This window comes from Salvelinus namaycush, chromosome 9 (assembly GCF_016432855.1).
Source record: "Salvelinus namaycush isolate Seneca chromosome 9, SaNama_1.0, whole genome shotgun sequence".
Classification (NCBI taxonomy): Eukaryota; Metazoa; Chordata; class Actinopteri; order Salmoniformes; family Salmonidae; genus Salvelinus; species Salvelinus namaycush.
This window is the reverse complement of record NC_052315.1, coordinates 54252704-54279521: the sequence shown is the minus strand read 5'-3', so window position 1 is coordinate 54279521 and position 26818 is coordinate 54252704. Positions and strand designations below refer to the sequence as shown.

The 26818-nt window shown below is 42.1% G+C and overlaps 1 protein-coding gene across 1 annotated transcript; it reads right to left on the bottom strand.

Annotated features, from left to right (window-relative positions):
• Nucleotides 1-10312: 10312 nt before the first annotated feature.
• On the bottom strand, nucleotides 10313-26398 carry LOC120053552 (midkine-A-like). The gene is made up of 5 exons (XM_039000686.1): nucleotides 26329-26398; nucleotides 12177-12265; nucleotides 11859-12026; nucleotides 11433-11597; nucleotides 10313-11121 (listed from the first exon to the last, which is right to left on the bottom strand). Exons 1-5 carry the CDS (start codon nucleotides 26331-26333, stop codon nucleotides 11105-11107), a joined length of 444 nt encoding a protein of 147 aa, XP_038856614.1. The 5' UTR covers nucleotides 26334-26398; the 3' UTR covers nucleotides 10313-11104.
• Nucleotides 26399-26818: the final 420 nt, after the last annotated feature.

Genomic DNA, 26818 nt, shown 5'->3' with positions numbered 1-26818 from the left:
TGGTAAGTCGGTTAGGACATCTACTTTGTGCATGACATAAGTCATTTTTCCAACAATTGTTTACAGACAAATGACTTCACTTATAATTCACTGTATCACAATTCCAGTGGGTCAGAAGTTCACATGCACAGTTGACTGTGCCTTTAAACAGCTTGGAAAATTCCAGAAAATGTCATGGCTTTAGAAGCTTCTGATAGGCTAATTGACATCATTTGAGTCAATTGGAGGTGTACCTGTGGATGTATTTAAAGGCCTACCTTCAAACTCAGTGCCTCTTTGCTTGACATCATGGGAAAATCAAAAGAAATCAGCCAAGACCTCAGATTTTTTTTTTGTAGACCTCCACAAGTCTGGTTCATCCTTGGGAGCAACTTCCAAATACCTGAAGGTACCACGTTCATCTGTTCAAACAATAGTACACAAGTATTAACACCATGGGACCACGCAGCCGTCATGCTGCTCAGGAAGGAGACGCGTTCTGTCTCCTAGAGATGAACGTACTTTGGTGCGGAAGTGCAAATCAATCCCAGAACAACAGCAAAGGACCTTGTGAAGATGATGGAGGAAACAGGTACAAAAGTATCTATATCCACAGTAAAACGAGTCCTATATCGACATAACCTGAAAGGCTGCTCAGCAAGGAAGAAGCCACTGCTCCAAAACTGCCATAAAAAAGCCAGACTAGAGTTTGCAACTGCACATGGGGACAAAGATTGTACTTTTTGGAGAAATGTGGTCTGATGAAACAAAAATAGAACTGTTTGGCCATAATGACCATTGTTATGTTTGGAGGAAAAAGGGGGAGGCTTGCAAGCCGAAGAACACTATCTCAACCGTGAAGCACGGGGTGGCAGCATCATGTTGTGGGGATGCTTTGCTGCAGGAGGGACTGGTGCACTTCACAAAATATATGGCATCATGAGGGAGAAAAATTATGTGGATATATTGAAGCAACATCTCGAGACATCAGTCAGGAAGTTAAATCTTGTTCGCAAATGGGTCTTCCAAATGGACAATGACCCCAAGCATACTTCCAAAGTTGTGGCAAAATGGCTTAAGGACAACAAAGTCAAGGTATTGGAGTGGCCATCACAAAGCCCTGACCTCAATCCTATAGAACACAGGTGTCAAACTCATTCCACGGGGGGCCGAGTGTCTGCGGGTTTTCGCTCCTCCCTTGTACTTGATTGATGAATTAACATCACTAATTAGTTAGGAACTCCCCACACCTGGTTGTCTAGGGCTTTATTGAAAGGAAAAACCAAAAACCTGCAGACACTAGGCCCTCCGTGGAATGAGTTTGACACCCCTGCTATAGAACATTTGTGGGCAGAATTTAAAAAGCGTGTGCGAGCAAGGAGGCCTACAAACCTGACTCAGTTACACCAGCTCTGTCAGGAGGAATGGGCCAAAATCCACCCAACTTATTGTGGGAAGCTTGTGGAAGGCTACCTGAAACGTTTGCCCCAATTAAAGAATTTAAAGGCAATGCTACCAAATACTAATTGAATGTATGTAAACTTCTGACCCACTGGGAATGTGATGAAAGAAATAAAAGCTGAAATAAATCACTCTCTCTACTATTATTCTGACATTTCACATTCTTAAAATAAAGTGGTGATCCTAACTGACTTAAGACAGGGATTTTTACTCTGATTAAATGTCAGGAATTGTGAAAAACTGAGTTTAAATGTACTTGGCTAACGTGTATGTAACTTCCGACTTCAACTGTAAGTGTGGAAGTGTGTGTGTGGCTAATGTGTGCCTGTGGGTATGTGTTATGTGTGAGTGTATGTGTTGCAGTGTCAGTGGAAGTATGTGTAAGTGTGTTGGTGCATAGAGTCAAATAGAGTTAGTGCAAAAAAGGGTCAATGCAAGAAGAAATATAGTAGAAGGCTTGTGTCCAAAAGTGATTGATGACCTATTTTATGTGTCACGTGGTTATGCCCATTTATGTACATCCTGTCCGGATGTTCTCACGCTATCGAGTGAGGGGTTATGTAACCTGATAGTGCAGCTGTTTTGGGTTAAGCATGTGTTTGCAATAAAGCTGTCCTGGGTGATTGGTGTGTAAGGACCTTGTTGAACTGTGGAATGTGTTTGAACATTTGAAAGAGTTGTGAAATTTTCGTAGTGAACTTATGGATCTGCTGTTTGGGGAACGTGTATATGAAACAGTAATTTCCGGGGTAGGTATACCTCAGTATAAGTAAAAGCTGTGAACACTACGAGCGACAAGAAACCTCAAGAGAGATAAACCACAGAAGACTCTAAAGAAGAAATAAATAAAACATGGATTTGTTAAGTACTGACACGCCCGTGACGACCTTAACATCGGAAGTAGGACCCCGGTTAAAACATAAAGAAAGGGATGAGTATAAAGCAGCAATATACGATGCGCCAAAAAATCTTTTTATACATTTGTATAGAACCCAAATACCTCCTGTAACTGTGCTGAAAGATCAAGTGTTGATGTCCAATGGACAACTATATGTTTGATTACTCTGATTGTAGAGGGAAACTCTCTACCATAGCCGAAGGAGAAGAATATACAGACCAGATGTAAGGACTGGGTGTCGGAGTGCGAAGTCAGGCGCAGGAAAACAGAGGATTCAATAATAATGTACATTTAATGCCACACGGAGAACCTCGGCCACCCCACTCGACACTGGGTGCTCAACATAAACTGCCCCAGACCCGGGGAACGAAAACAGTCCAGTATATATCTCGAACATACACAAAACACGTAACGTCTGAACAAACACCAAGCTTACAATAAACAATCCCGCACAAAGAAACGGGCGGGCCGGCTGACTAATAAAGCCCAACTAATTAGAACAAACACAAAACAGGTGTAACCAATAAACACATGAGGGGGAGAAAAGAATCAGTGGCAGCTAATAGGCCGGTGACGACGACCCCCCGAGCGCCACCCGAACGGGAAGGAGAGCCTGCCTCGGTCGGAGTCGTGACACCAGACCTTAGGAGTGGATTACAGGCTTGAAGACAGGCATGTGTTTCGCAAGGTTTTGTGTCCTGAACTGAGAGTTATCTCAAAGGGGTATAGCTTGTTTACGGGCTACGAGGCCCATTGGGAAGGTGCCCCTGACTCCTCGGGAAGAATATTTCATAGTGTGAAAATACAAAGAAAGAATGGACATCCTTGTGGATGCGTGGAGTTCTATATCAGCAATGAGAAAATCCGTGATGGTGGACTGACTGGGGATTTTGGGGATTTTAGGTTTCGTATGCTTATTCCTTTAAAAAAATGGCATATAATGGAATTGAAAATGTTTGAGTTAGTGGATGCTCTCTTTCTACAGAGCCAACGCCGGCAGAATATTGTTAAAATTGTCACGGTCATCGTTGCATGAAGAAGTGGACCAAAGTGCAGCGTGGTAAGTGTTCATGATTTATTCTCAAAAAAACACTTGGAACAAAATAACAAAGAGCAAAACGACAACGAACAGTTCTGTCAGGTGCAGAAACACAAAACAGAAAACTACCCACAAAACACAGGTGGGAAAAGGCTACCTAAGTAAGTGTAACGGATGTGAAATGGCTAGCTAGTTAGCGGGTACGCGCTAATAGCGTTTCAATCGGTTACGTCACTTGCTCTGAGACTTGAAGTAGGGTTTCCCCTTGCTCTGCAAGGGCCGTGGCTTTTGTGGAGCGATGGGTAACGACGCTTCGTGGGTGACTGTTGTTGATGTGTGCAGAAGGTCCCTGGTTCGCGCCCATGTCGGGGCGAGGGGACGGTCTAAAGTTATACTGTTACATTGATGCTGTTGACCCGGATCACTGGTTGCTGCGGAAAAGGAGGAGGTTGAAAGGGGGGTGAGTGTAACGGATGAGAAATGGCTAGCTAGTTAGCGGGTACGCGCTAATAGCGTTTCAATCAGTTACGTCACTTGCTATGAAACCTAGAAGTAGTGGTTCCCCTTGCTCTGCAAGGGCCGCGGCTTTTGTGGAGCGATGGGTAACGACGCTTTGTGGGTGACTGTTGTTGATGTGTGCAGAGGGTCCCTGGTTCGCGCCCGAGGGGAGGTACTAAAGTTATACTGTTACATATGGTTCCCAATCAGAGACAACGATAGACAGCTGTCCCTGATTGAGAACCACACCAGGCCAAAACAAAGAAATACAAAACATAGAAAATTGAACATAGAATGCCCACCCAAATCACACCCTGACCAAACCAAAATAGAGACATAAAAAGCTCTCTAAGGTCAGAGTGTGACAAAAATAAGGAGGTGCATTATACATATGAATCCTACGGATGTTGATTCAAAGGAACCCCCAGAAGGGTCATCCCCTAAAAAAAACATATATGTGGATGTTACGTTAACCACGCCTCGATCCCCAAAGAATGGTTCAACAATAGAAGGGGTGACCATAACTCTTATGGTTCTTAATTTCAGCATATACCATGGATATTCTGGACGTGCTACCTGTCCCAGACCTGCTGTTTTCAACTCTCTAGAGACAGCAGGAGCGGTAGAGATACTCTTAATGATCGGCTATGAAAAGCCAACTGACATTTACTCCTGAGGTGCTGACTTGCTGCACCCTCGACAACTACTGTGATTATTATTATTTGACCATGCTGGTCATTTATGAACATTTGAACATCTTGGCCATGTGCTGTTATAATCTCCACCCGGCACAGCCAGAAGAGGACTGGCCACCCCTCATAGCCTGGTTCCTCTCTAGGTTTCTTCCTAGGTTTTTGGCCTTTCTAGGGAGTTTTTCCTAGCCACCGTGCTTCTACACCTGCATTGCTTGCTGTTTGAAGTTTTAGGCTGGGTTTCTGTACAGCACTTTGAGATATCAGCTGATGTAAGAAGGGCTATATAAATACATTTGATTTGATTTGATATTCATATACCATATCAGGACTCCAATATGTTATGGGTACCAGACCCTAAGGACTCTATGCCTCACAGCCCTCCTTTCTACTCCCCCCAGGCAAGCCCCCCGACACCCCCTACATGTACACATCATGAGGATGTGTTTGATGGGGTGGTCAGTGCTCTTTTTGTGGACACCATCAAGGCCTCTGTAGCCACACTTTTAGATGTGGTGATTGGAGAGTATATAAGAGAAAAATGCCCCGGTTGTGAGATTTATCACCCCAGCCAGCGACAACATCCTTGTTTATATGACCCACCCAAGTACTTCTTCTTCAACCACTTTGAGGAACTGGTGAAAGGACTGTGGTCCGACCGTTTTATAACATCAATGGTCAGAGCCGTGGAGTCTATGGGTCTTGTGCCATCTATTCCTAGGATTTATGGTGCAACAGAGGCTTTCCTACATGAACTGAAGGAGGCGATCTTCATCCATGAGAAACTCAAAGTAATCAGGCAAGCATTAGTGGACGACAACAAATACCAGGAAGCTTTGGTGGCTGATGTGGTGACTTTCTGGCTCAATAAACCCCAAGAAAACAAGTAACATTATATCATGTTTTAAGTTAGATATAAAGCAATGGGTAACTATCTGCATACTATGTTAGAGAGAATAAATACATTTTGTCTTTTGAGAAAAAAGTGGACAATGTATCGCTCTACACATCCAACAATACAGGGGTTAATGCAGAGTGTGTGTTAAAAATGGAACAAATCATGAGTCGTGTAAGACATACGGGGAAGACTCTACACTGGTCACAACAGGTATCAGGTCTTGTGGATGATTCTGAAGAACTAGAAACATCCTTGTCTAAGATTTTAGTTCATTTGTTTGAACCATCATTTAATTGTAACATGTATCATATTTTTTGTTGATATACTTATAGAACGGATGTATGTGTTTTAAAAATTCGGAGATATAAGCCTGTAAATGTAAACCAAGTATTGCATGCATGGGTCATTGATAAAACGGGCACTAATATCTTGCTACGTATCCTGAATTGTCTGGATACTGTGGTGTACAGCAGGTCAGCCACCAGGGGGAGACTCGTCGAGGCCTGGTGACAGACGGAGTATACATCACGAGGCGATGGCTCTATCTGCCGGACGTGCCAGGTCTCGACGGGCTCTCCGGCCAGGATTAATTGGGGCTGATTGGGAGTCGGTGAGAAATCAAGAGCTGATTGCTCACCAGCTGTACAAGTCCCATAAAGCTGCCAGAAGGGCAGCACACAGGGATGAGACTGTATAGTTGGGGACAGTTCCAGAGGTAACAGGAGTGAGTTCAGTTTTTGATCCCCACAGGATACAGCAAGACCTGGAGCCCAGAAGACGGTATCCCGGAGAGGGTCTCTTGGGGGAGACCTATTCTTTTCTTTTGGACAATTATTTTAATAAACACCTTTGAAACTGAGCTAATCCTACTCTGTCCGTGTCTGATCTGTGTAAATGTTTTGACCCAACCCCCTGGTCTGACACAATACGTAATACTTAAACAGGTATGCAAAAATAAAATACAAAAATGAAAATGAAATGTTCTCGTTATTTGAAATGGGCTCATTAATGTTACTGTACAGCAGAGAGGCAAGAAGGATGGCGCAGCAGATGATGAAAAACAGGGTCTTTTGGAGGGAAGGAGAGGTTCCAGAGAGCTATAGCTGAAGAAACAGGTAAGCAGGTTAGGCGATGTCCAAGTGAATGATTGGCTAGCAGAGCAGGATGCTTACACTCTGCATAAACCTGTGCGAAAACAATTTCCTCGAAATAGCGTTTTTTTCTACTCATCCCTTGTCCCAGTTTCAGGCGGATCTATGTGACATGCAGGCACTTGCTGATAAAATGATGGAAATCAATACATGCTAACGGTTATAGACATTTTCTCTAAAATAGCATTTGTAAGGGTCTTAAATAAGAGCGGGGCAGAGGTGACCCGGGCCTTTGACTCTATCTTGGAGGAAGGAGGAGCACCCAAGAAAGTGCAGACTGACGGCGGTAAATAATTTTTTAATAGTACTTTTCAGAAAATCATGAAGAAGCACAATATCATACATTTTGCTACAGTTTCGGATTTGAAAGCTTCAGTTGACCGCTTGAACAGGACTTTGAAGGAGAGGATGTGGAAATACTTTACGGCTCACAACACCCATAGATATGTGGATATATTTCAAGATTTAGTAAAGGGTTATAACTACAGCTACCATAAGAGTATAGTACGTATGAAACCCTCCAAGGTCTCTTCTGAAAACTCTTTTTAAGTCTTTAAAAATATGTATGTTTTCCCCCTTCGGCGTAAGAATAAAATAGATTTTAAATTCATAGTGGGTGACTTGGTACGTATATATCCAAGTTGAGGGGTGTTTTCGACAAAAAATATGAGCAAGGTTACAGCGATGAGCTGTTCACACCTCCATTCGAGTGTACACGGGAGTGCATCATGGAGCACAGTGGATTTTACCTGACTCTCCCCAGTAATGCGTCTGCAGATATATATAGGAATAACAAAAGTTTGAATTATACAACCAATTTTCCAAAGCCAATAGAGTTATCAGAGGCCTGGGAAGTTGAGATTTGTCTACCTCCTTCGTCATCTTCTAATGTCACAGCTAGCCAATGTTCACCAGGCATGTGTTTAGGATGGGTATTGACAATAAACATGGCCGGTCGATCCTTCCATTTCTCAATAGGTAGTTCATCATAAGCCCATACTACACAAAATAAAAAATAAAAAATATCTACCAAATTACCCCACATATACCCAATACACACAAATCTAAGTAGGAATGAATTAAGACCATACACATATGGACGAGCGATGTCAGAGCGCAACGGACTAAGATACCGTAGAATAGTATATAATACAGTATATACATATGAGATGAGTAATGTAAGATATGTAAACATTATTAAAGTGACTGGTGTTCCATTCCTTAAAGTGGCCAGTGATTTCTAGTCTATGCCTATAGGCAGCAGCCTCTAATGTGCTAGTGATGGCGGTTTAACAGTCTGATGGCCTTGAGATAGAAGTCTCTCGGCCCCTTTGATGCACCTGTACTGACCCCACCTTCTGGATGATAGTGGGATGAACAGGCAGTGGCTCGGGTGGTTGATGTCCTTGATGATCTTTTTGTCCTTCCTGTGACATTGGGTGCGGGTGGTGCAGTTGCCGTACCAGGCTGTGATACAGCCTGACAGGATGCTTTCAATTGTGCATCTGTAAAAGTTTGTGAGGGTTTTAGATGACAAGCCAAATTTCTTTAGCCTCCTGAGGTTGAAGAGGCTCTGTTGCGCCTTCTTCACCACACTGTCTGTGTGGGTGGACCATTTCAGTCTTTCAGTGATGTGTACGCTAAGGAACTTTCCACCTTCTCCACTGTGGTCCCGTCGATATAGATAGGGGGGTGCACCCTCTGCTGTTTCCTGAAGTCCACGATCTTATGTTACGTCGCAGAGGGAATATAATAAAAACCCTCCACATGTTGTAAGTTGAATCTGAATGACGTGGTTTTGTGGCTATTCAATCAATGGCTTGAAAAGTCACACAAATCGAATCCTATAATGTACTCCCTTTTAGCCTGAACTTCTCCAATATGTAATACTGATGTTTAAATGTGTTACAGATAGCTCTTTAGGAATGTGGGAAAGGGCTATTAAATATCCACAATGTGATATAATGTGTTGCGCTGAAGTGGTATACTACATAACAAGATGGCATGAAGCCTTAATTTGCTCAAGAAAAGACTTCCGCCATTTCTATCTGGTTTCTACTATGTGACTGTACGGTAAACAGTTGTATTTCACCAGTGGTAATACTGTAATTGACAATGGATAATGGAGTAAAGGGTTTATATCACTGTGAGAGCTGTAAGATGCAAGGCATGTAATTACACAGCTCATAACATTTTCACCCGTTTTTATAGTTTACAAAATATTTTTTGTTGTGGCGTGCTTTCATAGAAGTTGATTATTATTATTTAGCAAATGATCAAAAGCTGCTAAATGACTGATGTTAATTTAGCATGTATTACTTAATATAAATGAGAACTGATCATTTGTAACTGAATTCACGTTCACTGTAATTTTCGTCCTTTTTTCCCCCCATTCTACCTTTATCCTTTCAGGGAGGAGGGCTTTGCCTTTTTTCAAGTATTCTAAAGTCTTCCAAAATGTATGTCTACATGTTGTACAAATCAGGTTCAATAAAGTGTTTCCCCTATAATTAACACAGAAGAGACCTGGCCGGGTGGTGCCAGAATAACAACCTATCCCTCAACGTAACCAAGACTAAGGAGATGATTGTGGACTACAGGAAAAGGAGCACCGAGCACGCCCCAATTCTCATCGACGGGGCTGTAGTGGAGCAGGTTGAGAGCTTCAAATTCCTTGGTGTCCAAATCACCAACCAATTAGAATGGTCCAAACACACCAAGACAGTCGTGAAGAGGGCACGGCAAAGCCTATTCCCCCTCAGGAAACTAAAAAGATTTGGCATGGGTCCTGAGATCCTCAAAAGGTTCGACAGCTGCAACATCGAGAGCATCCTGACTGGTTGCATCACTGCCTGGTACGGCAATTGCTCGGCCTCTGACTGCAAGGCACTACAGAGGGTAGTGCGTACGGCCCAGTACATCACTGGGGCAAAGCTGCCTGCCATCCAGGACCTCTACACCAGGCGTGTCAGAGGAAGGCCCAAAAAATTGTCAAAGACCCCAGCCACCCCAGTCATAGACTGTTCTTTCTACTACCGCATGGCAAGCGGTACCGGAGTGCCAAGTCTAGGACAGAAAGGCTTCTCAACAGTTTTTGCCCCCAAGCCATAAGACTCCTGAACAGGTAATCAAATGGCTACCCGGACTATTTGCATTGTGTGCCCCCCCAACCCCTCCCCAAACCCTCTTTTTACGTTGCTGCTACTCTCTGTTTATCATATATGCATAGTCACTTTAACTATACATTCATGTACATACTACCTGTATTGGGCCGACCAACCAGTGCTCCCGCACATTGGCTAACCGGGCTATCTGCATTGTGTCTCGCCACCGACCAACCCCTCTTCTACACTACTGCTACTCTCTGTTCATCATATATGCAGTCACTTTAACCATATCTACATGTACATACTACCTCAATCAGCCTGACTAACCGGTGTCTGTATGTAGCCTCGCTACTTTTATAGCCTCGCTACTGTATATAGCCTGTCTTTTTACTGTTGTTTTATTTCTTTACTTACGTACCTATAGTTCACCTAACACTTTTTTTGCACTATTGGTTAGAGCCTGTAAGTAAGCAGTTCACTGTAAGGTCTACACCTGTTGTATTCGGTGACAAATAAATGTTGATTTGATTTGAGAAAAACAATTACTTAATATGAAAAGTATTCAGACAAAACACAACTCATTTTTGTTATACAAACAACAGTACAGTATTTTATTATTTTATACAAACCTTATGTTGCAATTCCAGTCATTTCTATAGTTCAAAAATACATTTTGCAGAGGAGTTCCCTTGTTCCATAGAATTCTAATATTTGTTTCCTGGATATAGACAGTACACATATCCACTCACAAAATCTATTCCTCTAAAATCTTCTAAAATATCTATTTTTGAGCTTCTGGAACATGGTCAACGACACTCACGATCATTGAAGAAATATTATAATTTTGTTCATCGTGTTGTTTGTTTATGTTTAATTTTGTAACTATAGCTTTATTACAACTATCTATAGAAGTTGAGTTCTTTACATTTTCTGTTAAAAAAAAAACATAGGATGGCCTAAAACTACGAAGACTGACTTATATGTCAAGTTGCCTACTGAAAAGAATGTCAAGATTTTTTTTGAACCCTTAAAACAAATAAAAACACATAACAAGATTGTTTTCGTGAAAAGACATGAACATGAGAGTATAGACAGAGATTGTTGGGTTGTTGTTGTTGTTTTGAGAAGGACAAAGCGCTTAGCGGCAGAGACAGATACTACATCCCAAATGACACCCTATCCCTTATATAGTGCACTACTTTTGACCAGGGCCCTCTGGTCTAAAGTAGTGCACTATATAACGGATAGGGTGTCATGTTGGACACAGTCAGAGACACTGGCTGAGTGTTTGGCAAAGGAGGGTGACGACTGTGCTGCTGAAGTAAGCCAGAAGTCACACCTGCTGTGTCTCAGTCAGTCCTCAAGCTTCACTCTTTAGTTGTCACTCTGTCCTCTTCCCTAGAAAAAAAAGAAGAAGAAAAAGTCTGGTGTCTGGATTCGATTGGGCTATTCTCAGTCAAAGGGCAAATTGCATTTTGACATGGTGGCTATGAAATTCCTTTCAGCATATGAATTGCTTCATTTTCTGCAGCGTTGGATTTGTGTTTTCATGTTGTTTCGGAGAACCTGCTTTTCCAGTTTAGTGACAAATGCATACCCGCTAAGGAGTATGCCATCAGTATTCAACATCCCCTTAACAAACAGAATTTCGACCAGTTTTGCCCGCTGGGTTTGTCCTATGGCGGTCTAATAAACGAGATCCGACCTACCTTTTCCTCCCTTCCCCTTGGGTTTGGAGGAGCACGGCTTGGTCACCGTGATGGTGGCCTCGCAGTCTAACTTGAACAGGTCTTTCTTCAGGGTTCCTGACCGGCTCTTGGTGCCGGTGGTCGTGTCACACTCGCCCCAATTAGTGAACCTGTACTTGCAGTCAGCTAGAAAGAAATAGCATCTATTTTATCATGTAAAACATCCATAAAAACATGTTCATCTAATTCCGTTATGATTAGGGACCAGAGTTTTTCCTGACCACGATGAGACCTGACCAGTGACCATGAAAAACTATGGACCCTAGTTACTTAATGATGATGGTACAGAATGCAGATACATGTAGTATATTTACATATATGTGATTATATGTATGTACTGTATGTGTATGTCAGGACCACATCCATCTCCAACATTTGCCCTCTTACCACCAAAGGCCTTCTTCCAGTTGCAGGGGATATTGCACTTGTGTTTGGTGGTGTGCTCACTGCAGGTGGCCTCACGGAACCCATCTCCACAGTCACCAGCATTGGGCACACATTTCCCAAAGCGCTTCTCAGCACACTCTGCTTTGCCCCCCTCTTTGGCTTTCTGACCTGTGGCACCAAAAATAAAACAAGTAAAAATGTAATTGATTTTGCCTGACATTTGCTGTAACACAACATAACATGAGCTCCTTCAAAGGGATATATTTTTTTTTAAATCTGACATACTGTACACATTAATGTAGTTTGATCACGTCTCACCTTTTTTGTCACCATGTTTGTGTGCTGCTTCTGCTGTGACCATCAAGGCCACAAGCAGCACAAGTGTCATTGAGAACACACCTTGCATTCTGTGGAGAGAAAATGTAATATCATTATCAACATATTATTGGAAAGTTTACTAGCCACTGGGCTGAAAGAGAGGATGGTTCCTCTCTAGGTTTCTTCCTAGGTTTTGGCCTTTCTAGGGAGTTTTTCCTAGCCACCGTGCTTCTACACCTGCATTGCTTGCTGTTTGGGGTTTTAGGCTGGGTTTCTGTACAGCACTTCGAGATATTAGCTGATGTACGAAGGGCTATATAAAATAAACTTGATTGATTGATTGATTGATCAAAACACATTATGGTTCCATGTATGTCCTATATCTTTTTTATGCTTTTGGGAGTTGTATTTGTGCAGAGGCTTCGGACCTTTAGCTGTCGGGAAGAGAACTCAGATGCACAGCCACTCCGTTTATTCTACATGACCAACCCATTTGAACAGCATTTTTGTGAGTCATCATCATAATGTACTGGCTTATGCTGTACAATATTGGATGTGCTTAAGTTACATCTTAAATCTGTCACACATCTGCAATGTAGCCATTGGTGTTGATCCTACTATGATGACATAATGTTACAGCAACATTAATCATACTATGCACTCTCTTCAAGCCAGAGTATGAACTTTTTTTCTAATTGACAGAGACACCTAGGCTGTAGCTTGTGATTGGATTAATTGGATGGTTGGGATGGTTTGTAACTTGTGAGTGACCATGGTTGAGTTCCTGCCCGACTACAGTCGTGGCCAAAAGTTTTGACAATAACACAAATATTAATTTCCACAAAGTTTGCTATTTCAGTGTCTTTAGATATTTTTGTCAGATGTTACTATGGAATACTGAAGTATAATTACAAGCATTTCATAAGTGTCAAAGGCTTTTATTGACAATTACATGAAGTTGATGCGAAGAGTCAATAGTTGAAGTGTTGACCCTCTTTTTCAAGACCTCTGCAATCCGCCCTGGCATGCTGTCAATTAACTTCTGGGCCACATCCTGACTGATGGCAGCCCATTCTTGCATAATCAATGCTTGGAGTTTGTCAGAATTTGTGGGTTTTTGTTTGTCCACCCGCCTCTTGAGGATTGACCACAAGTTCTCAATGGGATTACAGTCTGGGGAGTTTCCTGGCCATGGACACAAAATATCAATGTTTTGTTCCCCGAGCCACTTAGTTGTCACTTTTGCCTTATGGCAAGGTGCTCCATCATGCTGGAAAAGGCAATGTTCTTCACCAAACTGTTCCTGAATGGTTGGGAGAAGTTGCTCTCAGAGGATGTGTTGGGACCATTCTTTATTCATGGCTGTGTTCTTAGGCAAAATTGTGAGTGAGCCCACTCCCTTGGCTGAGAAGCAACCCCACACATGAATGGTCTCAGGATGCTTTACTGTTGACATGACACAGGACTGATGGTAGTGCTCACCTTGTCTTCTCTGGACAAGCTTTTTTCCTGATGCCCCAAACAATCGGAAAGGGGATTCATCAGAGAAAATGACAGTCTTCAGCAGTCCAATCCCTGTACCTTTTGCAGAATATCAGTCTGTCCCTAATGTTTTTCCTGGAGAGAAGTGGCTTCTTTGCTGCCCTTCTTGAAACCAGGCCATCCTCCAAAAGTCTTTGCCTTACTGTGCGTGCAGATGCACTCACACCTGCCTGCTGCAGTTCCTGAGCAAGCTCTGTGCTGGTGGTGCCCCGATCCCGCAGCTGAATCAACTTTAGGAGACGGTCCTGGTGCTTGCTGGACTTTCTTGGGCGCCCTGAAGCCTTCTTCACAACAATTGAACCGCTCTCCTTGAAGTTCTTGATGATCCGATAAATGGTTGATTTAGGTGCAATCTTACTGGCAGCAATATCCTTGCCTGTGAAGTCCTTTTTGTGCAAAGCAATGATGACGGCACATGTTTCCTTGCAGGTAATCATGGTTGACAGAGGAAGAACAATGATTCCAAGCACCACCCTCCTTTTGAAGCTTCCAGTCTGTTAATCAAACTCAATCAGCATGACAGAGTGATCTCCAGCCTTGTCCTCGTCAACACTCACACCTGTGTTAGGGCTGGGATTACAGTCTGGGGAGTTAGGGCTGAAATGCAGTGGAAATGTTTTTGGGGGATTCAGTTCATTTGCGTGGCAAATAGGGACTTTGCAGTTAATTGCAATTAATCTGATCACTCTTCATAACATTCTGGAGTATATGCAAATTGCCTTCATACAAACTGAGGCAGCAGACTTTGTGAAAATGAATATTTGTGTCATTCTCAAAACTTTTGTAGATGCGTAGGCATTTTTAAATATATTTTTATTTCACCTTGATTTAACCAGGTATGCCAGTTGAGAACAAGTTCTCATTTGCAACTGCGACCTTGCCAAGATAAAGCAAAGCAGTGCGACAAAAACAACAACACAGAGTTACACATAAACAAACGTACAGTTAATAACACACAACAACAAAAAAATCGAAAAATCTATGTACAGTGTGTGCAAATGTAGAAGAGTAGAGAGGTAGGCAATAAATAGGCCATAGAGACAAAAATAATTACATTTTAGCATTAACACCGGAGTGATAGATGTGCAGATGATGATGTGCACGATGTGCATGATCCTACCTCATTTGCACACACTGCATATAGACTTTTTCTACTGTATTATTGACTGTATGTTTGTTTATTCCATGTGTAACTCTGTGTTGTTCTTTTTGTCCCACTGCTTTGCTTTATCTTGGCCAGGTCGCAGTTGTAAATGAGAACTTGTTCTCAACTGGCCTACCTGGTTAAATAAAGGTGAAATAAAAAAATAAATAAAAAAAAGTTCACGTAGAGATACTGGGGTGCAAAAGAGCAAGAGGGTAAGTAATAATATGGGGATGAGGTAGTTGGGTGAGCTGATTACAGATTGGCTGTGTACAGGTACAGTGATCAGTAAGCTGCTCAGACAGCTGATGCTTAAAGTTAGAGAAGGAGATATAAGGCTCCAGCTTCAGAGATTTTTGCAATTCGTTCCAGTCATTGGCAGCAGAGAACTGGAAGGAAAGGCGGCCAAAGGATGTGTTGGCTTTGGGGATGACCAGTGTAATATACATGCTGGAGCACGTGCTACGGGTGGGTGTTGCTATGGTGACCAGTGAGCTGAGATAAGGCGGGGCTTTACCTAGCAAAGACTTATAGATGACATGGAGCCAGTGGATTTGGCGACAGATATGTAGTGAGGGCCAGCCAACGAGAGCATACAGGTCGCAGTGGTAGGTAGTATATGGGGCTTTGGTGATAAAACGGATGGCACTGTGATAGAATACATCCAGTTTGATGAGTAGAGTGTTGGAGGCTATTTTGAAAATGACATCGCCGAAGTCAAGGATCAGTAGGATAGTCAGTTTTACGAGGGTATGTTTGGCGGCATGAGTGAAGGAGGCTTTGTTGCGAAATAGGAAGCCGATTCTAGATTTAATTTTGGATTGGAGATGCTTAATGTGAGTCTGGAAAGAGAGTTTACAGTCTAGCCAGACACCTAGGTATTTGTAGTTGTCCATATATTCTAGGTCAGGACCGTCCCGAGTAGTGATGCTAGTCGGGCGGGAGGGTGTGGGAAGCAATCGGTTGAAGAGCATGCACTTAGTTTTACTAGCATTTAAAAGCAGTTGGAGGACACGGAAGGAGTGTTGTATGGCGATGAAGCTCGTTTGTAGGTTTGTTAGCACAGTGTCCAAAGAAGGGCCAGATGTATACAGAATGGTGTTGTCTGCGTAGAGGTAGATCAGAGAATCACCAGCAGCAAGAGCGACATCGTTGATATATACAGAGAAAAGAGTCGGCCCGAGAATTGAACCCTGTGGCACCCCCATAGAGACTGCCAGAGTTCCGGACAACAGGCCATCCGATTTGACACACTGAACTCTATCTGAGAAGTAGTTGGTGAACCAGACGAGGCAGTCATTTGAGAAGCCAAGGCTATTGAGTCTGCTGATAAGAATGCAATGATTGACAGAGTCGAAAGCCTTGGCCAGGTCGATGAAGACTGCTGCACATTACTGTCTTTTATTGATGGCGGTTATGATATCGTTCAGGACCTTGAGCGTGGCTGATGTGCATCCATGACCAGCTTGGAAACCAGATTACATACTGGAGAAGGTACGGTTTGGATTCGAAATGGTCGGTGATCTGTTTATTAACTTGGCGTTTGAAGATTTTAGAAAGGCAGGCCAGGATCTATAGGTCTATATCAGTTTGGGTCTATAGTGTCTCTCCCTTTGAAGAGGGGGATGACCGTGGCAGCTTTCCAATTTTTGGGGATCTCAGACGATACGAAAGTGAGATTGAATAGGCTAGTAATAGGGGTTGCAACAATTTTGGCGGAAAATTTTAGAAAGAGAGGGTCCAGATTGTCTTGCCCAGCTGATTTGTAGGGATCCAGCTTTTGCAGCTCTTTCAGAATATCAGCTGTCTGGATTTGGGTGAAGGAGAAGCGGGGGGGGGGGGGGGGGGGGGGGGCAAGTTGCTGCAGGGGATGCTGAGATGTTGGCCGGGGTAGGGGTAGCCAGGTGGAAAGCATGGCCAGCCGTGGAAAAATGCTTATTGTAATGATCAATTATCGTAGATTTATCGGTGGTGACATTGTTTCCTTTCCTCAGTGCAGTGGGCAGCTGGGAGGAGGTGCTCTTATTCTCCATGGACTTTACACTGTCCCAAAACTTTTGGGAATTAGTGCTACAGAAAGCAAATTTCTGTTTGAAGCAGCTAGCCTTAGCTTTCCTAACTGAGTACATTGGTTCCTGACTTACCTGAAAAGTTGCATATCGCTGGGGCTATTCGATGCTAATGCAGAACGCCACAGGATGTTTTTGTGCTGGTCAAGGGCAGTCAAGTCTGGGGTGAACCAAGAGCTATATCAGTTCTTAGTTCTACATTTTTTGAATGGGACATGCTTATTTAAGATGGAGAGGAAAGCACTTTTGAAGAGCAACCAGGCATCCTCACGGGATGAGGTCAATATCCTTCCAGGATACCCGGGCCAGGTCGATTGGAGAAAAGCCTGCTCACTGAAGTGTTTTAGGGAGCGTTTGACAGTGATGAGGGGTGGTCGTTTGACCCCAGACCCATTACGGATGCAGGCAATGAGGCAGTGATCACTGAGATCCTGGTTGAAGACAGCAGAGGTGTATTTAGAGGGCAGGTTGGTCAGGATGATATCTAAGACGGTGCCCATGGTTACGGATTTAGGGTTGTACCTGGTAGGTTCCTTGATGATTTGTGTGAGATTGAGGGCATCTAGCTTAGATTGTAGGACGGCCGGGGTGTTAAGCATGTCCCAGTTTAGGTCACCTAACAGTACGAACTCTGAAGATAGATTGGGGGCGATCAATTCACATATGGTGTCCAGGGCACAACTGGGGACCGAAGGTGGTCTATAACAAGCGGCAATGATGAGAGACTCGTTTCTGGAGAGGTGGATTTTTAAAAGTAGAAGCTCGAATTGTTTGGGCACAGACCTGTATGACAGAACTCTGCAGGCTATCTCTGCACTAGATTGCAACTCCGCCCCCTTTGGCAGTTCTATCTTGTCAGAAAATGTTATAGTTAGGGATGGAAATTTCTGGATTTTTGGTGGCCTTCCTAAGCCAGGATTCAGATACGGCTAGGACATCCGGGTTGGCGGAGTGTGCTAAAGTAGTGAATAAAACAAAGTTAGGGAGGATGCTTCTAATGTTTACATGCATGAAACCAATGCTTTTACGGTTACAGAAGTCAACAAATGAGAGCGCCTGGGGAGTTGGAGGGATGCTGAGGGCTGCAGGGCCTGGGTTAACCTCTACATTACCAGAGGAACAAAGGAGGCGTTGCATTGCATCAACCAATGGTTGCGTGCCACCTCAACGACTGTTGAGTTGGGCATCAATTTACTAATGCCGCCTTCACATGCTAGTCAGAACTAGGAAACTTTCTAACTTTGTACCTATGTTTGTCCATCATATACAACCACCAACTGTTTGTTCATCGCTCTTGATCTAAGATGGCAACTCAGCGCAAATGCGCATGTGCCAATTGAATCTCAACAAGTACACAGTCAGTACTTGTATTTGATTAACGTTTATTGACAGCAAACAAAGAAAGACATATAACTACAGAGGGCAAACATAGGTACAAGGTTAGCATTTAATAAAAACATTATTTTTAAAGTATTGATCTTGGGTGAATCAATGTAGTCAGACCTGAATTCCAAAAAGCCTGCTCTCTGCTCCACTCCGTTGGTGGAGTTCATCAGAAACTTCCTTCACCAACGGAGTGGAGTTTAGTCAGCTACCGTGCCTTCAGAAAGTATTCATACACCTTGGCTTATTCCACATTTTGTTGTGTTACAGCCTGAATTAAAAACATATATGTTTTTTACCCATCTACACACAATACCCCATAATGACAAAGTGAAAACATGTTTTTAGACATTTTTGCAAATCTATTGAAAATGAAATACAAAACTATCTCATTTAAGTATTCACACCTCCATACATGTTAGAATCACCTTTGGAAGTGATTACAGCTGTGAGTCTTTCTGGGTATTCTCTAAGAGCTTTGCACACCTGGACTGTGCAATATTTTCACATTATTCTTTTAAAAATTCTTCAAGTTCTGTCACGTTGGTTGTTGATCATTGCTAGACAGCCATTTTTAAGTCTTGCCATAGATTTTCAAGCCGATTCAAGTCAAAACTGTAACTAGGCCACTTAGGAACATTCAGTGTCGTCTTGGTCAGCAACTCCAGTGTATATTTGGCCTTGTGTTTTAGATTATTGTCCTGCTGAAAGATGTATTTGTCTCCCAGTGTCTGTTCTGAACCTCTAGGATTTTTGCTTGTGCTTAGCTCTATACCATTTATTTTTATCCCCCCAAAAACTCCCTAGTCCTTGCCAATGACAATCATACCCATTACATAATGCAGCCACCACCGTGCTTGAAAATACGAAGAGTGGTACTCAGTGATGTGTTGTGTTGGATTTTCCAACACTGTTTTAAAGTCACTCTTGGCCTCAAGGTGAAATCCCTGAGCGGGTCCCTTCCTCTCTGGCAACTGAGTTAGGAAGGCCACCTGAATCTTTGTAGTGACTAGGTGTCTTGCTACACCATCCTAAGTGTAATTACTAACTTCACCATGCTCAAAGGGATAATCAATGTCTCCCTTTTTTATTTGTACCCATCTACCAATAGGTGACCTTATGCAAGCCATTGGAAAACCTACCTGGTCTTTGTGGTTGAATCGGTGTTTAAAATTCATTGCTCGACTGAGGGACCGTACAGATAATTGTATGTGTGGGGTATAGAGATGAGGTAGTCATTCAAAACATGTTAAACACTATTATTCCCCTTAGAGTGAGTCCATGCAACTTATGTTACTTGTTAAGCAAATGTATACTCCTGAACTTATTTAGGCATGCCATAAAGGGGTGGAATACTTATTGACTCAAAACATTTCAGCTTTTCAATTTTAGTTAATCTGTAAAAAAGCATAAAAAAACATACACTAAACAAAAAATATATATGCAACATGTAAAGTGTTGGTCCCATGTTTCATGAGCTGAAATAAAATATCCCTGAAATTTTCCATATGCACAAAAAGCTTATTTCTCTCAAATTTTGTGAACAAATTTGTTTACATCCCTGTTAGTGAGCATTTTGCCAAGATAATCTATTCACCTAACAAGTGTTGCATATCAAGAAGCTGATTAAACAGCATGACCATTACACAAGTACACCTTGTGCTGGGGACATTAAAAGGCCACTCTAAAATGTGCCGTTTTTCTCACACAACAGAACACCACAGATGTTTCAAGTTTGAGGGAGCGTACAATTGGTACGCTGACTGCAGGAATGTCCACCAGAGCTGTTGTCAGTGAATTTTATATTAATTTCTTTACCATAAGCCGCTTCCAACGTCATTTTAGAGAACTTGGCAGTACGTCCAACAGGCCTCACAACCGCAGACTAAGTGTAACCACACCAGCCCAGGACCTCCACATCTGGCTTCACCTGAGAGATCGTCTGTACCTGGCAGATGGCAGACAACGTCTACGGTGTTCGTGTGGACGAACTGTTTGCTGATGTCAACGTTGTGAACAGAGTGTCCCATGGTGGTGGTGAAGTTATGGTATGAGCAGACATAAGCCACAGACAATGAACACAATTGCAATTTATCGATGGCAATTTGAATGCACAGAGATACCGTGACGAAATCCTGAAGCCCATTCATTCATCCGCCGCCATCACTTCATGTTTCAGCATGATAATGCACAGCCCCATGTTGCAAGGATCTGTACACAAGCTGAAATGTCCCAGTTTTTCCAAGTCCTGCATATTCAACAGACATGTCACCCATTGAGCATGTTTGGGATGCTCTGGGTCGACGTGTACAACAGCGTGTTCCATTTCCCGCCAATATCCAGCAACTTCGCAGAGTCATTGAAGAGGAGTGGGACAACATTCCACAGGCCACAATCGAAAGCCTGATCAACTCTATTTGAAGGAGATGTGTCGCACTGCATGAGGCAAATGGTGGTCGCAAATGCTGGACTGGTTTTATGATCCACACCCTTGCTTTTTTTTAAAGAAATATGTGACCAACAGATGCAACTGTAATCCCAGTCATGTGAAATCCATAGACTAGGGCCTAATTAATTTATTTCAATTGACTGATTTCCTTATATGAACTGTAACTCAGTAAAATCTTTGAAATTAATACATGTTGCATTTATATTTTTGTTCAGTGTAATTTCACTTTGACATTATGCGTTATTGTGTGTAGGCCAGGGACACAAAATCTAAATTTACTCTAAATTCAGGCTGTAATATGGAATGTGGAAAAAGTCAAGGGTGTGAATAATTTCTGAAGGCACTATATGTGTTGCTATGAGTTACTGCACCTCAATGCAGTACACTGTACTTATTATAACATACTTTGTTCTGTTCTCAGTCAGTTTATAGACAACTTTACTTTGAAGTTACTCTGCAGTTAACTAACTGTCCTTCATCTTAGTTGGTGGATCATTTTAGCCTATGAACATAGCCTACTAATATCTGTATTTTTGTTCCCATGATTACATGGAAAACCACGCAAATACACTACCGTTCAAAAGTTTGGGGTCACTTAGAAATGTCCTTGTTTTTGAAAGAAAAGCAAATGTTTTGTCCATTAAAATAACATCAAATTGATCAGAAATACAGTGTAGACATTGTTAATGTTGTAAATGACTATTGTAGCTGGAAACGGCAGATTTTTTTATGGAATATCTACAGTTGAAGTCGGAAGTTTACATACACCTCAGCCAAATACATTTAAACTTAGTTTTTCACAATTCCTGACATTTAATCCTAGTAAAAATTCCCTGTCTTAGGTCTGTTGGGATCACCACTTTATTTTAAGAATGTGACAATGTCAGAATAATAACAGAGAGTGTCACGTTCCTGACCTGTTTTCTCTTGTTTTGTATGTGTTTAGTTGGTCAGGACGTGAGCTGGGTGGGAATTCTATGTTGTGTGTCTAGTTTGTCTGTTTCTATGTCAGCCTAGTGTGGGTTCTCAATCAGAGGCAGATGGTAGTCGTTGTCTCTGATTGAGACTCATATATAGGAGGCTTGTTTTGTGTTGGGATTTTGTGGGTGTTTGTTACCTGTCTCTGTGTTTGTGTTCTGCACCAGATAGGTCTGTATCGGTTTTGCACATTTGTTATTTTGTAGGTTGTTTGTAGTGTTTCTCTTGTGTTTGTATTAAACATGTTTAACACTAGCCGCGCTGCATTTTGGTCCTCTCCTTCACCCCTGGAAGAAAACCTTTACAGAGAGAATGATTTATTTCAGCTTTTATTTATTTCATCACATTCCCAGTGGGTCAGAAGTTTACATACACTCAATTAGTATTTGGTAGCATTGCCTTTAAATTGTTTAACTTGGGTAAAACGTTTTGGGTAGCCTTCCACAATCTTCCCACAATAAGTTGGGTGAATTTTGGCCCATTCCTCCTGACAGAGCTGGTGTAACTAAGTCAGGTTTGTAGGCCTCCTTGCTCGCACACGCCTTTTCAGTTCTGTCCATACATTTTCTATAGGATTGAGGTCAGTGCTTCGTGATGGCCACTCGAATACCTTGACTTTATCATCCTGCAGGCATTTTGCCACAACTTTGGAAGTATGCTTGGAGTCATTGTCGATTTGGAAGACCCATTTGCGACCAAGCTTTAACTTCCTGACTGATGTGTTTAGATGTTGCTTCAATATATCCATATCATTTTCCTCCCTCGTGATGCCATCTATTTTGTGACGTGCACCAGCCTCCTGCAGCAAAGCACCCCCACAACATGATGCTGCCACCCCCGTGCTTCACGGTTGGGATGGTGTTCTTCGGCTTGCAAGCATCCCCCTTTTCCCTCCAAACATAACGATAGTCATTATGGCCAAACAGCTCTATTTTTCTTTCATCAGACCAGAGGACATTTCTCCAAAAAGTACGATCTTTGTCCCCATGGCAAGTTGCAAACCGTAGTCTGGCTTTTTTATGACGGTTCATTTCTAGGAGACAGAACGCATCTCCTTCCTGAGCTTCCTGATTTATTTTGATTTTCTCATGATGTCAAGCAAAGAGGCACTGAGTTTAAAGGTAGGCCTTGAAATACATCCACAGGTACACCTCCAATTGACTCAAATGATGTCAATTAGCCTGTCAGAAGCTTCTAAAGCCATGACCTAATTTTCTGGAATTTTCCAATCTGTTTAAAGTCAGTCAACTTAGTGTATGTAAACTTCTGACCCACTGGAATTGTGATACAATGAATTTGAAGTGAAATAATCTGTCTGTAAACAATTGTTGGAAAAATTAAATGGGTCATGCACAAAGTAGATGTCCTAACCGTCTTGCCAAAACTATAGTTTGTTAACAAGAAATTTGTGGAGTGGTTGAAAAACGAGTTTTAATGACTCCAACCTAAGCGTATGTAAACTTCCGACTTCAACTGTACATAGGCGTACAGAGGCCCATTATCAGCAACCATCACTCCTGTGTTCCAATGGCACGTTGTGTTATCTAATCCAAGTTTATCATTTTAAAAGGCTAATTGATCATTGGAAAACCCTTTTGCAATTATGTTAGCACAGCTGAAAACTGTTGTTCTGATTAAAGAAGCAATAAAACGGGCCTTCTTTAGACTAGTTCAGTATCTGGAGCATCAGTATATGTGGGTTCGTTTACAGGCTCAAAATGGCCAGAAACAAATAACTTTCTTCTGAAACTCGTCAGTCTAGTCCTCTTCTGAGAAATGAAGGCTATTCCATGCGAAAAATTGCCAAGAAACTGAAGATCTTGTACAACGCTGTGTCCTACTCCCTCCACAGAACAGCACAAACTGGCCAGAATAGAAAGAGGAGTGGGAGGCCCCGGTGCACAACTGAGCGAGAGGACAAGTATATTAGAGTGTCTAGTTTGAGAAACTGGCAGCTTCATTAAATAGTACCCGCAAAACACCTCTTCAAGAGTGAAGAGGCGACTCCGGGATGCTGGCCTTCTAGGCAGAGTTCCTCTGTCAAGTGTCTGTGTTCTTTTGCCAATCTTAATCTTTTATTTTCATTGGCCAGTCCGAGATATGGCTTTTTCTTTGCAACTCTGCCTAGAAGGCCAGCATCCCGTAGTCACCTCTTCACTCTTGACGTTATGCTGATGTTCCAGATATTAAACTAGTCTAAAGAAGCCTGTGTTATTGCTTCTTTAATCAGAACAACAGTTTTCAGCTGTGTTAACATGATTGCAAAAGGGTTTTCTAATGATCAAATAGCCTTTTAAAACTATAAACTTGGATTAGCTAACACAACGTGCCATTGGAACACAGGAGTGATGGTTGCTGATTATGGGCCTCTGTACGCCTATGAAGATATTCCAGCTACAGCTACAATAGTAATTTACAACATTAACAATGTCTACACTGAATTTCTGATCAATTTGATGTTATTTTAATGGACAAAACATTTTATTTTCTTTCAAAAACAAGGACATTTCTAAGTGACTCCAAACTTTTGAACGGTAGTGTACATCTATACACCACTTACAGACATTTTCCTGTTGACAGTTATGCATGATGAAAGTAGGCTAATGGATTCTTACATTGCTCTTATCCGATCATAATATTTTGCCTAGTTAACCTTTGTCTCACTGAATCAACTGAACGCCTTCAAGCCTTCTGCCATTACTTGATGAGTCATCAATCAACAAGTACAGCAGTATATCCCCTTAATATGTGGGCCACAGGCATCCCCTTTGAATACATTAAATGTGTCAATAACCCATACATCTCTTCCTCTCTCTCCACCCCCCCCCCCCCCCCCTCCATTACTGGGCTGGGAAATTACAGAGTCTTCTTTGAGAGTTCAGTTTCAAGAGAAAGGCCTCCATTAAATGAGTCCGTTCTTTCACACGTCAGCCGGCCGAGCAAATCCCGCTCGTCTCCCGGCCCCAAATGTGGAGGGCTTCTCCGGGCTTTTGTGTGAACAGAACAGGCTCTCAGCAGGCTCCCTCTCCCTCTCTGTGCTCCAGCCATGCGGAGGGAGAGGCCAAGCGCTTGCTGAAAGGCCTTTAGAGTCCCCTCAAAGGAATACTGATTCATTGGGCCAAAACAAAGGGCCTTCTTGCCTGTTTTCATTTCTCTCAAAAGCCCTAACACAGATCCCATGCCACATCTTAGGAGCAAGGCCTCTCCACTGTCCAGCTGAATGTAAACCTATTTGCATAAGAAGACAATGAAGTCTTAAGATGAAGAAAATAAGCGTGATGCTCCCTTTGGTAGATGCGAGGGCAGTACATTTTGAGAACTTCCTCATGAACCGGAGAGTTCACTCTCCCAAAAGGCAAACTTCATGAAAGTCGTTTAAAGATGATCTGGAACGCAGATCCGTCGTGGATCTCTAAACAAAATGATCATATCAACCAAACACTGTATAAACAATGTGAATCAAGGTTTTACTAAGACAGGACCTTGTTATAGCCATGGAACCAACATGCGCAGACATACTGAACAAATAGACAACGTGAGCTGAGGATGTCACAACTGTTCACACCTACTTCACAACAACTGTCTCACAACTACATACAAGACAAACAAAGCCTTAGCTAAAAGTTTGGGAAAATAACATCTTTAAAAGTTGTTGTCAAGGGAGGGAGCTACAAAAGAGTGATGGGGGTGCATTCCATTCCTCCAATCACTCTTCCTCAGTTCAACCATGACTTAGTTATAAAGCCTGAATATAGTCTCATATAGGATTACCTTACCATGCCATGCCTTATAACCTAAAACTAGACAAAAGTGTGTGGAAAATCTCTGGCAGGATTGACATCCTGCAAGTGCACGAAGAGTGTTGCTTTAATTGGGAGTAAAATATAACCCCAAGGCAAACAATGAGCTAGCCATGGTAGTTTCCTACAGGGTCAGATGAATCGCAACATTTTGAAGGTTTTGACAGGAGAACAAACACATTTAGAAACCACACTGTCTGATGACTGTCCCATCATGAATAGAAACCACTTTTTCTATCATTCAAACTCAATTAATTAGATCACTTGCACTATCAAAAGCTGAATCTACTTTCCCATATTTGAATTTAACAATTATATACGATTGAATAATTACATCTGATTCTGGTTTAGGTGGTAATACCTGTAAGCTAAACAAGTAACACCATAGGATACCCTTTCTAACACCTAATAGAGTTGGGCTAAATGATAACACAAGGATGCTCCTGTAGGAATTTGAAAACAAAGTAAAAAAAAAAATCTCCCTCCCATTGTAAAAAGTCTTAAAACGGTATATTCAAAATGTACCTTAGAGTTTGAGAATATAGAGTAACAACCCAGTCTGTAGCGATATGGTATTTGATTGTTCGTAAAACAAATTGGAGATTTGGTTTGTGCGTAATGCGCACTACCCAGCCTACCGAAGCATGCACTTGTTCTGAACATCGACAGCAAATCAGTGAACAAAGAAACAATGTAAATAACATATGGATATGCTCTATGATTCTTAATAATGAATGCCTTAAACTGACCAAAAAATGCGGGATAAGAAAACAGTGCGTCAACTTACTTCATTCTCACAAACAGGCAACTTCACAGTCAAATCACTATACCGGTTGTGTAGTCGTTTGCTTCCCGCACCCAGACTACAGCTTGCGTTTACTGTGTCGTCCTACTTTTTTTTCGAAACTAGTTTGAGCTGGTCGCATATGAACAATGTTTAAATCTACCCCTCGGTGACATCACTTATCCATGTGGCATCACTTTAATCCATATAATGGGAGGCAAAACAAGCCCATCTAATTTGCATTACACACAGTGGTCATGATTTCTGAGACCTGCCTGCTTCATGAATTATTATTCATTCAAAAGTGTTTTTACAGTAAGTTTATCACTTACACCTTTTTTGTGACATCCCTTTTATTATTGTTAAATACACCTGTTGTCCTCAAGTAACACTGTAGACTCTCAAATATATTAATATTGCATTTAATATAGCCTTAGATGCAAATATTATGTCAGTGTTATGTTACAATCCAAAATTCTGAACCACATGTCTG

Coding starts and splice junctions, on each gene's coding strand:
- LOC120053552 (XM_039000686.1), bottom strand. Junction 12,027..12,176: donor CAAACATGGTGACAAAAAAG/GTGAGACGTGAT, acceptor TTGGTGCCACAG/GTCAGAAAGCCAAAGAGGGG. Junction 11,598..11,858: donor CTGGAAGAAGGCCTTTGGTG/GTAAGAGGGCAA, acceptor ATTTCTTTCTAG/CTGACTGCAAGTACAGGTTC.